General features: G+C 40.3%; 1 protein-coding gene across 1 annotated transcript in view; it reads right to left on the bottom strand.

The window, feature by feature from the left end:
- Positions 1-472: 472 nt before the first annotated feature.
- The window catches only part of LOC124789405 (probable helicase with zinc finger domain), a 150,668-nt gene continuing 137,492 nt past the window's right edge, over positions 473-13,648 (bottom strand). Inside the window, exon 19 of the mRNA XM_047256748.1 lies at positions 473-5,325. Within this exon, the coding sequence (XP_047112704.1) occupies positions 3,889-5,325 (1,437 nt within the window). The 3' untranslated portion in view covers positions 473-3,888. The remainder of the gene's footprint in view (positions 5,326-13,648) is intronic.

Genomic DNA, 13,648 nt, shown 5'->3' with positions numbered 1-13,648 from the left:
TCTGGTCAAGTGCAAGTGATTGCAATTCTGTTCTGCAATGTCTACAGAGTCTCATACCCCATAACAATTTGGCAACTAACAACTATTTATGCACCAGGAACATAAAGCAAGGCATCAGTTGCCAATATACACGTGTTTCAACAAAGGTCTACAGCCTGAGCTTCTGTACTATTTACAATGTTTACTTGGCCTCACATTCTAAATTTACTTCAAAGAACCACTTTGTAACTAAAAGCTTGTTTACATTTGACAAACTTACAACAAATTGAACAGTGTATCATGCAAGAACACAGTCATACCTTATCACATGTGCATTATTCATCTCAGGAACTTGTACTTAGAAATGAATAAAAACTTTTTACATTCTTTATACGTAATTTTGTGAAAATTATCTCGCACAACTGGAAGTCATCATGAAAGGAAAACATGGTGGGATTGACTTCATTAATGTACAGATCAAAGAACAAAACCATTTGTTTTGTTTCTTTATTATTTATTTTACAAATACAAAATAAATATACTCTATAATAGAAATTACAAGAAATGTCACAATTTGTATCAAACAGCAGAATATTTTTTGAGGGGGAAACCTTCTACGGGACAAAAACCCCCTCAAAAATGTTAACAAACTTCTCAAAATTATGTTAGGAAAACGAAACTACACTCATACTGACTATACTACATACAAGTGCTGTTACATATCATTCACGAAATAATCTAACAAAAAGCTGAAAAGGTTGGATTTATTGTGCATGTTTTTTATAGCAGGTAATAATTTTTTTTATAATATTGGTATTTCTGAGACCTACTGATGCAAAATCTTGAAAGGTGGTGCAAATATTATAAGATTCATCACAGTGAAAACCACAAATCCAAATTATTAAATGTGTCAATGAACAGATCTTGTGGGACAGACAAATTGCACATTAACTTTACACATAGCTGAAAGATTTTATTTTAAGTGCATGCAACATTTATAGTCCATCTTTACATGTCAATGCTACTGCAGAGGTAAGCAGAAATGACAAGTACATTACATTTCAACAATAACAACATACATCTATATTTGACCAATACATGTTTTGCAATATACTACTCTCTTGCCAAAAAGTAAAAAAAAAATTCTACCTGAGAAACATGTAGAGTATAGGAATAATACTTTTTAAAGATTCTATAAGCAGTAATAAAGAAAACAAAAATTATAAAAAATCTGTAAAATATTTGTGACATTTACACAAGATGGAATACAAAAATGTATTCATCATGCATTGGTGATGACTAGCATTAATGTGCAGAAAAGTTAAATTATATTTCTATAGGTGACAGAAAATAAAACAAATGAAAAACTGTCTTCCAGCACATTTGCAACAGATTAGCACAAAATGTAGTATCAAAAAACAATTTTTTTCATAAGAAGACTGTTTTTCTTACACTATGTTCAACACAGCTGCACTACGAGATATAAAAAATAAAAATAGCACAAATGCAGTTTCACAGACAAGCACCAATCAGCAAAAAAATCCAGCAAAAACTGGGGCATACTATTGTGGTACAACAATAGGAGGAAAAATCTATTACACACCAATTATACAACACACAATTTATGTCTGAATACTGCACATATTTATAATACATCAGTTACTGTCATTGTTACATTCTGCTTTTAGGATCATAGCTTCCTCTCTCATAAGATAAAAATACAAATGATGATGGTATCATGAACGCCAAGTCAATTTTGACCAAATCTGGACTAGTAAATATGAACGATCTCAAGTCAAAGAACTCTCATGGAATAAAGTTAATGGAAGAAAAAAAATCTAGGAAATGGAATGTCATTTCCATCAATAAGTAACAACTGAAGGCCAATATACAATGCCTTTTTGTGTCAATTTTTTCTCTGCACACTGGCTGTCAGACTTTCTGCCTCTTTTGCCCAAGATTGCTATAAATAAAATGCATCAGTTTTCCCATCTTTCACCCTACACCAGCCTCAGTTTTTTTTCCATTCTTTCCCATATTTACAACAGCCGAAGACATATTTCATAGTTAGTAATTGTTTATTAAGAAAGTTACCTCTATCATCTTCTATCTGCCTATACCAAGATCTTTAAAATTTACCAGTTCAACAATAAGGATGGTCTAGGAAGTATCAAGGCAGGAACGAGAACAAGATACAAACAATGAACTCTGAGCATAAATGTAACTTTTTAAAATCTGAACAAAATAGGGCTGCAGTAAGAAAATTAATTCCTGATTAACTGAATGAACATGGGTCACAATCAAGACCACCACCTTCTCACAAAGACAAACTGACAGCTGAGAAGTCAGTCTGCTAATATCAGTACGTTTTCAGTTACTCTAAGTGACTATTGGTGATTGTGTTATAGCCAACAGTGTTAATAACAATGAAACAAGGTGCCAAACACAGACGTCTATGACAAAAGTAACAAGATTTTTCTAACATTACATTAATACTTAGGGGGGAAAAAAATCCTCAGGCAGCAGAATGTGACCCTGCATACATGTATATGTACAATCATAATGCTTGAATTGTTGATTCATGGTTTATACAAACATATTATTCATCTTTTCTCTCTGTAACAATCTCACAGATATTCAGAAACTATGAATGGCTGCAAAAAGCCTTTTGCATAATTTGTACTTTTATGTTACAAAGAATTTAAAAAAATAAAATAATAATAATAAATGAAAATTACCCAGAGAATTTTAATGTGTGAAATGGGAAAGAGGAGTCATATTTCAGCTGACAGAAAGATTTGATAAGGCTGGCAATTCATACATAATCCTTCATAATATTCATTCTCTGCTGGATCAAGTGTCAGGTCAGCAAACAGTAGGAGAGCTTCTGACTTTCCACCAAAGAAAATCATTAAGTTTATTATAATACTGTCTTACTTATATACCCAATGCTCACATTTCAACCCTATCCATTGAGCAAATGTTTTGTTGTATTTTAAATTTTAAATACATGAACACATGAATTCAACTAAAAAAGGAATGTGTGTTCAACACAACTGCTTTGTGATGATGTAAGGATGAGAATTACAAGCCACAACATTCTTCCAAAACACCTTACCTGTTACTTACACAATTAAATGCACACTTAGTCAGGAACATTCAAGAAAGCAATGAAGCCACATTCCTGATAAAGCTAACCCAAAAAAGTGACTTTGAATATAGAGATAATCCCTAGTTTCTTTTACTTCAAATGTTTCAATGTCAGTTAACAACTAATACAATAATTAGAATCAATCACGATTATCACTGCAGCTCATAGTTAAAATTCTGATGTTCTGTCAGTATAGTAAAGGCATAATACCACACGGAATGTGATTAACTGCTTGAGATTCACTTCGTAAGTACAAAATCAGAAATGTTGAAAAGTAATAATTTATGTTTCATCATTAAACTACATATGAAATAAACAATTAAACATGTGTTACCTGTTCTGTCTCCAAACAGATATCTCACCCCCCCCCCCTTCCTTCCCCACAATACCCTCCACTTGTTTATCGCAACTGCAACCACCTTTGTGGACAAATGATCCAGTCTTAAATTACATATGTAAAATTTCAGAACCTCTCTCTGTTACTAGAAAACATATTCTAGTAATTGTACATTTTAAAAAGAGTCGTTAGTCCCAGAAACCCATTTTTTGCCACTTCCTACATACTATAAATGTATGTAATGTAATGGCATAATGTAGGTAAAAATTATGTTTCACATCACATAAGTAATGTTTCTACAAATCATGTTTTAAGTATAATTGTGTCTCACAGAACAACACAGAAAATCTTTTCCTTTTTTTCATTTTCCTTCTTTTACAAAAGTAGAGTACATTAAAATTGCTCTTACAAAGCTGCTGCCTTAAGAGAAGTAACGGTACAGGCCAGGGTTAGCACCATCAGACCCACGTGACCCTAGTGTACGTAAAACGGCAAATGGATCTCCCACCGCTCCACTCCCTCTTCTTCCATTTTCACCACTGCCAGGCTGTCCACCAGTATCTCTGATACCTGATCCACCAGCACCTACTTGTGGCTGTGCCCTCACCACACTCGCATAAGTAGGACCCGGCTGCTGTCCAACGCCACAGTCACCACTGCTATCACTTTCTCTCCGTGCAGATTTCTTCTCACCATCTGCCCCAGATTCTGAACTAACTACATTCTGCACTAACGGCTGCTGCATCTGCAAGCCCACACTTACAGCAGCACGAGCATAGCCAGCAAATGCTCCACTGGTGCTGCCACCACTGCTACCAGACAGGCTCCTGTCAGTCATATTGTCTAGCATACAGCACAGATCTCTCTGAGAGGATATTTGATTCGATAAAGCGGCCTGGCGGCGGTACAGGGGCACAGACTGCTGAGGGGATTGTGGTTGCATGTGAGGTGCCAGAGTCAGTGAGTTCACAAAAATCTGATGTGGAAACTGTTGTTGTTGTTGTTGTTGTTGTTGTTGTTGTTGTTGTTGTTGCTGTTGCTGCTGCTGCTGTTGTTCTTGTGACTGTTGCTGCTGCTGTAGCTGTTGCAATGGCATTTGCTGCAGATGATGAAAACGAATTTGTTGCTGCTGTATGTTCTGCAGTTGTAGTTGCTGCTGGTGTTGTAGAGTCAGTTGCTGCTGTTGTACACTTGGAGTTTGTTGCTGTGCACTTACTGGTTGAGGTTGCTGCATGCCTGCTGTCTGCTGTTGTACACTTGGTAGCAGCTGTTGAATACTTGGTGGGGGTTGTTGCATACCTGGCAGTGGCTGCTGCAGACCAGGCAGTGGCTGATTTACACCTGCCAATGGTAGTGGCTGTTGTACACCAGATAGTGGTGGATGTGTACTCAAAGGTGGCGGCTGCTGCTGCTGCACCATCGTTGGCAGTTGCTGCTGGACAGGGAGAGTCTGCTGCTGTGCAGTAGTTGGTGGTTGCTGTTGTACACTCGTTGGCAGCTGCTGCTGTACACTCGTTGGCAGCTGCTGCTGTACACTCGTTGGCAGCTGCTGCTGTACACTCGTTGGCAGCTGCTGCTGTACACTCGTTGGCAGCTGCTGCTGTACACTCGTTGGCAGCTGCTGCTGTGTACCTTGTGGCTGCTGTTGCACACTTTGTGGTTGCTGCGGCTGTTGCTGTTGTATATTTTGCTGTAGCCGTTGCTGCTGCTGCTGCTGTTGCAATAGCAGTAACTGCTGTTGTTGCAGCCGGCGCAGCTCACTTTCATGAAGTGAAAATTGTTTCGTGTTGCAGGTTGCATTTGGTTCCACTGCTTTCTCGAGTATAATGTTTGGGAAGTTCTGCACCAGTGGGTTACACTGCAGACAAAATGAAATATGATTAAAACATACAACAAGAAAATTTCCACGCTATGACTTTACACTGAATGATTTTTCAGCCTTACATCCTATAGTTAAAAAGACACACCTGAGTGTTAAAAGTTGAACCTATTCAATACAATACAGCAAAGCCTGGAGGCATAGCATGGTTGGACAGCTAAAAAAAAGATATTAGTAACCAAATCCACAATCCTTCAACCCTGTCTTACACATGCATACAATTTTTGATGCACAGCATGCATATTATTGCTGTATTTATCCCATGAGGCAAACAGTGAGTAAACAGTGGTTGTATTTTCAGATGTAATGTCTTAAAAGTCTCTCCCAGTGGTTAATAAAAGCCACACACAAATGTGAATAAATTTAAAGTTGTCAGGAAAAAATCTGCGAGTGGTATATTAAAATAATTCTTCCTCTCCCCCCTGCCCTCTCCTCCCCCACACACCAAAATCCGCAATAAGAATTTAATCATCTTTGATAAGGGTTTCAGATGCTCAGATACAACATGTTTTATCTTCTGACTCCCAGACAGTGTGTACACTAGTGACCCGCACAGATAGAGGTTCGAGATCTGGGCAGGCATTCATAAGGCACACTACATTAAGTTGGCAATGCAACTAGAAGTTTGACAATCATCAGAGGTCACCAGCCTTGAATGTGCCCACAGCCTACTTTCCGCGTACCCTACTGGCCAGCAGACAGGTTTTAGAGATGGGCCCAGGCAACTCTAGCTCATTATATGTTTCCCTCTGGATGTGTGTCATCATACTGTTGTTGTGACCACTCCATGGCTAGTATACCCATTACGATAAATTTGTCTTCAAGACTTCATAAAGTTTGTTGTGATAAGTCATCATGTGGTGTTCTCTTGGTGGCAAGTAGGGTCGTATCTTCACGTGTTTTCCATTGTGCAGTTGCTTTTCACAGTTTGTCATTGCGTGGAGTCTCTGACTTAAACATAGGTGCGGCAACAAAAGGACCTCATCACAGTGATGCAACAGGCTTTGCCAGTGTTGCCCTCCAAAAATTAATCTCTCACTCCATTTTTCCTCGGTTCCCACCATTCGATGTGGTAGCAAAAGATTTGGAGGTGGACAAACGCTGCCTACAGCAGTATTTTCATGCCTTCCACATTACACATGAGGAGGTACGTCATGCACTATTTCTGTCATTGGCTTCTCCCACCTCGGATTAGATGTTGCAGCAGTTGGCCTCCTTGCAGGAGCCTTCCTCAGTGTCATTCGATGTCTCATTTTCGTTGTTGTCTTCCTCTTTTTCATGCATGTCGTGGCCACTAGGGTTTTACCAATGCAAGATGCAGTCCGTTCAGTCTTATCATGCCTGGGCTGTGACCCTCCACAGCCATAGTCACAAGTGCCATTTTGTCATGAACAAGTCAAAAGAGTCATATGCAGACGCCATGGTCCATGACATTATCATCTGCTCCACCCCACATAACGAAGCCCAGCAATGGGCCCTCCAGTTACATTCCCTCCCTTGAAAGAGGTTTCATCAACTGCCCCGTCGTACGAGGTCTTGTAAGCCACTGTTCAGCTACTGAAAGCCTGGTGTGATGTCACAGCAGTACAGGTTGGCCCGGCCGCATCTATTGCAACTGGGGAGGACAACATTGCGGCAGTGCAAGTCGGCCGATCTGTAAGCTCCTGCATGGCACTTACAGAGCATTCCAGCCACCACTCTGTTGCTGTCATGTGCATCATGCTACTCCAAACATAACAGATCACAAGGTTTATATAGATTATTTATTTACTTAATTGGTTATATTCAAGGTTGATATGATTCGCATTTTAAGAGTTCCCCAGCATTGAGCCATCTGTAGTGTTAGAAAAAAAGCCACATTGTGGAAGTCTTGGCCAATTCATGATGGAAGTCCACATCAGGCCTTTGGCTTTTCAGTCATGGACTCTGACAGTTGGTATCTGCCGAGATCCCCTAACAGTCTTTGGAATCTCTGTGCTTGGAATTTTGGGATTTCTTTGAGGTAGGCATAGGGTATGCCACAGACTTTCAACCCCACATAACCTTGAAGCAGTCAGCTTGTCCTGGATTTTTTTTTAATGCTAAGCGGATTCCCCTGCCCCCCCTCTCCCAAGTAAAGGTAGAGCTGGAACAGCTCCGCCCTCCTGGGTTGTGGCTCCTACTTCCTCTAGTGAATGGGCCACACCCCTTTGTCATGCGTAAGAAACACTGTGGCAAACTGTGTCTTTGCAGCAATGTTAAGGATACTGTGAACTCATAGTCCGTGATCAACACACGTCCTGTTCACACACTTTAGCAGGACGTCAAATCTTCTCCAAACTTTATCTTTCCAAAGCATATCACCAATTACCCCTGGATGATGAATCCAAGTGTATCATGATCATTAACACACCATTTGGCCTTTATCAATATCAAGGGTTGATGATTGAATTGGAAGTAACCCCGCAATTTGGAACACATCACGTCATCATTACAGGACCTCTATGACCTCTTCCTACAACTCTGGGCTGTGGGTCTGTGTTGCAATCTGCAGAAGTTCATATTTATTAACCATCTCTTGAGTATCTGGGCCACATCATTTCGAGGCATCCAACCTGTGGAATGCCATGTCACGGCCATTATGGAACTGCCGAGTCCCTCATCATTGTGTGAATGGCAGGTTTTTGAAGGTAAAATTGCCTACTACCAACAGTTCATTCCCAAGATGTCCACCATCACGTAACCACTTCTTCATCTCCTTCTATGCAAAGGTGCTCCTTTCGTCAGGTCTCCATCATGCAACCAGGCCATCAACACACAGACGGAACTCCTGTGGTCGACACAGTGTCTAGCTACCATTGATCATCCCAAAAAACCATTGGGGAGGGGGAGGAGGGTGTGTTCTTCACCTATCAGAATGCAGACGACTCTGAGCAGCCACTGGTATTTGCATCCGAAACTCTCAGTCCAGCACAGATCCAGTACTCTCAGGCACAGCAGGTGGCTCTGGCCATTGTGTACCTGGTCACCAAGTTTCACATTTTCTTGTATGGCACCGAATTCCAACTAATTACAGACCACAAGCCCTTACTTTCATAATTTAGTCAGGGCTCCCGGGTCCCTGATAAAGCAGCCCACAGGTTGCAGAGGTGGGCCTTGTTCCCCTCTAAATACAACTATAACATTAATTTTCATATCACAGAGTACTGTGCCAATGAAGACACCTTATCCTGGTTGCCTGTTGGCCCTTGAGTTAGACTGGGAGGAGCTTGTGTGTTTTCATTTGGACATCTCTTCCCACCAAGCAGCAGAATGGTTTTCTGATCACTAGTGTGCCCAAGTTGCCAAGGCAACAACAGCTGACCCCACCCTCAGGCAGGCAGGCAGGCAGGCAGGCAGGCAGACTGCCTCATCCGACAGGTTTGCCTTCCCGGTGTCCTAGCTGCTTATCCAATTCACTTTGTCTTGCACTATCATCTCTCAATCTTAGACTGTGTTCTCTTCACCACCACAGATGACACAGCTCCCTTGTGGTCATTCCTGGGAGTCTGCAGCGAGAGGTTTCACAGCTGTTACTTGAGGGGCACTCAAGTGCTTCCCAGACTAAACCCTTGGCTCGCAGATATGTTTACCAGTCCAGCGTTGACCAAGATCTAGAAAACTTGGTTGCTCTATGTCCCCAGTGTGCTTGTCAACAGGTGGCTCCCAGGTCATCATTCTCTCCATGGCCTCTAGCAACCCAGCATTGGGAACGCATCCATGTTTGTTTGGCAGGTCCATTTCTGAATGTGTTCTGGTTGATTGTCATTGGCGTCTTTTTGCATTTTTCTGGTGCCCTTTGTCCACTACTGAGGCCACTATTTAAGTGCTCTCCAAATTTTTTTCTGTGGAAGGTCTTCCAGTTACCATCATTTCTGATAATGGACCCCAGTTCCTACCTCAGCTATTTCATGATTCCTGTGTGCACTCAGCCATATGCCATGTTTGTTCCCCTCCCTTTTACCATCAATCTAACAGGAAGACTGAGCGCACGATTCGCATGTTTAAGATCCAGAGGAAAATATATCAGCAAGACTTCCTTGTAGAAGAAATGTTGAATTCTATTCTGACAGCTATCAAATCACTCCTATTGGTTCAGATAGACCAGGGGAGCTGCTTCATGGGGCAAACTGAGGACATTGCTCTTTCTCCTCTTGGATCTCGCCCGCCATTGCATTCCAGCAGACTGGTTTTAAGCAGGGAATGGCAATCTGGATGCGTAGGGTTTGGTCGGCAACCCAGCTGGAAACGAGAAGTCATCGTGTGCCAGAACGTCCGCTGCATCTGGACCTTAGAGACAGGGAACCAGCAGTCAGCTCTGCATCCAGGTGAGCACCCATAACCCCATCCTGGCTGCAACAGAGGGTTCCTGCCTCCTCTTCCACCTACAGGAGCACCTCTGCCTGAAGAGCTTATACCTTTGCAGCCTCCTGCAGTGGCTCCAGTTGGAGTGCATACGTCTTGCCGTTTCAATGACACAGTAGCAGTCTCAGCCTGCAGCAGTGTTGCCTCCATCTTGGACATTGCCATGGATCCTCACTTGGACTGCCCACTGATGGTTGTGCAGTTTCATGCCCAGACATGAAAAGGAGGGGGGTTGTCGGGGCCCTCCTTCTGCTACCTACTTTCGCACATATCCCTGGTCTCCAGCTACCACGAGTTGCTTGCTCCTCTTGCTTCTGAGGACATAGGCACCATCTCCACAATGCTACCATCCACAACTCGCCCCACAGATCTGTAATGCCCTGTTCCCAAAGAGGGGAGAAGTGCAGTGACCTGGAGAAATCCACAAGTCAGCAGACACAGCTAGACATTCAACTACAGTCAGAGGCTGCCACTCGAGGATGTGTATGCACACGCACACTACCCACTGGCCAACAGCTTTTAGAGGCAGGCCCAGCCAGCTTTAACTCAGTTAGGCCCTAAATGTTTTATCTCTGAATAAGTTTTATTGGATTGTTAATGTGAGCCACTCCATGGCTAGTCTACCTATTATAATAAGTTGTTTTCTAGACTTAATATAGTTTGTTGTGTTATCGTGTGATGTCCTCTCATGTGATTAGAACATATATCATGGCATATGGGCAGTACAGAACTACCCATACAACTGATTTCTACAGCTGCTGACTAAATTCATATACACCACAGATTACAGTGTATATTTTGCCTGTTCATCATTCAGGTCCTGGTGTGGAGGCGAGATTATTTTATATTTTAAAAGCACAATACAGCAGTGCATGTAGAAAATGAACTTAATGCTCACTCTGATGACTCAAGATTAAAGTATATGTAGAAATACATATTTAGCATGGAGAGAAAACAGTTTTGATTAGTATATGATGAGAATGTTTATAAGTGGACTGGTAGGAAGCAAATAAATAGAAATTTTTTTTTTTACGAAAATAAAAGTACAATTACGTATTTTATTATGATTATATAATTGATGGAGGACTTGTGAACATTATTCCATACTTAATGTTTTATCATCCAAATTTATGTTATTTTCAAGTGTGAATAAATCTAATTATTTCAAAACTCTTTTGACTAAGCAGCAGTATTTGGAATTTACATAAAACATACATGTAACTTGTGTTATAATCTATCAAGTTGTCTCCGACTCCTGGTTACATGATGAATTATATCCCTGAAGCTCTCACTGTACTATCAAATGAAAGAAGTACAAAATGTAGACTCAAGTGTACTTATTCCATTGATAAAATAGTACACCCTATCACTCACAGGCCATAATCTGATCAAGTATTTTCCATCAATACTAATGGTTCAGCGAGTGTCTTAAAATGTTTGTAAATACTGTGTGTTCTCTCAAATCTAAAAAATGATGACTTCGCCTATAATTTGAAATCATTAAAACCACTGCTGAGACTGTAATAAATTTTAGGGGTAAAATTAGTTTTAAATGTGAAAACAAAGTTCCTCAAATTCCATCATTTAAGTTCAAGACTGTGGAAAATATCTAAACTTATTATTATTATTATTATTGTTGTTGTTGTTGTTGTTATTGTTATTATTATTATTACTATTATTATATTGTTTATAACTTCTAATATTCAACTAATAATACCTAATAAATAATAATGCCTAACTAATAATAAACCTGTGAGGGGTTGTTAGATCTCCCATCAGGTGTCTTCCTGGGTGGTGCACTGTGGAAAGCCCCCTCGATTTGAGTGGTGCTGGGGAAATTAAATGCCCAAGGTGGACAAAATACAATCATAAAATCAATCACCATCAGATATGGTAATCAGTGGCTGTTGGTTAGCATTTGTTCACATAGTTGGTGCAGTTGTTAGGAATGCAGCTTAATCTTGACAATTGAGTCTTATAATCTCATGATCTCCACCGGAGGTTGATTTTTGGCAATCTTCAACTTGAAGAAATAATGGTAGAACAACAGGAAACAATTACACTACCCCAGGATCCCATCAACAGATTGGATTCCCACTCTAGTCACAGGATTCTGGAGGACCAGACATGCCATATATAGAACTATCGGAACTTCTAAAACCCTCTTAGAACAAAACAAAAAATTTTATGGTTACATTGAAATTATGGCACTGCAAGAAATCTGGTTTACAGATTAAAATCACTTCAACTCTGAGAACTGAAAGTTCTATAAGGAAACCCTGCAGTGCATATCAACACTGGACCAAAACAATTTGGCACAGGCTTCTCGGTTCACAAGTCCATCACAGATTCAGTCACTGACTTTCCATCACCTTCAGAAACATTATCAATACTGTCAATAAAATGAGGAAAGGAGGCCTACACACTGATTAATGTGCATGACTACAGTAGAACAGACTCACGATTGATAGAAGACTTCTGGGAACTTCTGCAAGAAATCACGAAAAAAATTTCGAACACCACATCAATGACTTCAATGGGCAGTTACGAAAATAAAAGAAATGCAAGAGAATCACTGGGCTGCACACAGCTACAACAGAACCAATAAAAATGGTGGACATCTCATATGCTTCTGCCAAAATTTTAATCTCAAAATTATGTCATCACTACTCAAGAAATCCACACAAAAACTAAAGAAATGGAAAGGCCCCATAAAACACACTGAGAGCTCCAGGTTAACCATACTGCTACCTCTTTGATGGAACACCAAAGATGTCCTCACTGCAAAAACCAGGACAGTATGCTTAGAGTCTGACCACAACTTACTACAGATCAAAGTAAAAAAACAAACAAGAGAAACAAAGAGTTTCCAGACATATTCCAAACACCCACAATTCAGCAAGAAGAAAATAAATAACTGAAGAACTATGTAGGGTGGACACCACAAATGGCCTGAACTCATGGAGAAAGTAAAGCAAACAATACAATTAGGTCAACCCTCGAGGAGATGAAAACATACCGTAGGTGGTGAAACATCACACGCAATCAAGAGGTCGAATCTAGGATTAAAACATGGAATAATTTCAATAATTGTAAAACAAAAGAGAGGCACAAAGTTTTAGAGGTATGGGGGAGGTGTCTCTAAATTTATTTGACGACAAAAATACAAATACAATAATAAGAGGTTGAATGAAATAGAAGAAGACACTACCAAAAACACCACCCACAATTTTTATAATCTTCGGAGAGAATTTAACTGGTTACCAACCTCCCAGCCTAAACTTCCAGTGATCTGACGGATCCCTGAAAACTGGTACACAGAATAATTGTGAAACTCTGGCCAAATATTTCCGTGCACTCCTCCACAGTGAAGATCCATCTGAACAACTCTGATTTGTAAAACCAGTACCAAAATCCTTATTTGCTTCCACCCTCACAAGAAAAAATAGTGAAAATAATCACACCACCGAAAAACAACAGAGCACCTAGTGAAGATGACATAATTTCAGAATTATGGAACTGAATCACAAAAACATAACGCCAAAGATTCACAGAATAATATCAGAAATCTGGAAAACAGAGAAAATTCCAAAAGAACAGAAGAGCACCTTGTTACCCATTCCACAAGAAAGGAAACAAAACAGATTCCAGTGATTACATAGGAAAATTATAAAATTCTCTCTATGGCTTTGCTGAAGCGACTTTAATTGCAAGCAAAGCCTCAGACTGGCAAGTATCTGGTGGGATTCAGAAAAGGGAGACCCCGTATTGAACAGATCTGGACCTCAAAAAGCCAAACTACGTGTTACACTCACATCTGTTCATTTTAAAAAAGTTTATGATTCTGTTAACAAACACTGTTTAATAGCCTACGAGAATTAGGACGCGATAGAAAGACCAGTGCCATCATCCAGAAAAC

The sequence above is a fragment of the Schistocerca piceifrons genome, chromosome 3 (assembly GCF_021461385.2).
Source record: "Schistocerca piceifrons isolate TAMUIC-IGC-003096 chromosome 3, iqSchPice1.1, whole genome shotgun sequence".
In the NCBI taxonomy this organism is placed as follows: Eukaryota; Metazoa; Arthropoda; class Insecta; order Orthoptera; family Acrididae; genus Schistocerca; species Schistocerca piceifrons.
This window is presented reverse-complemented; position numbering and strand designations above follow the sequence as displayed.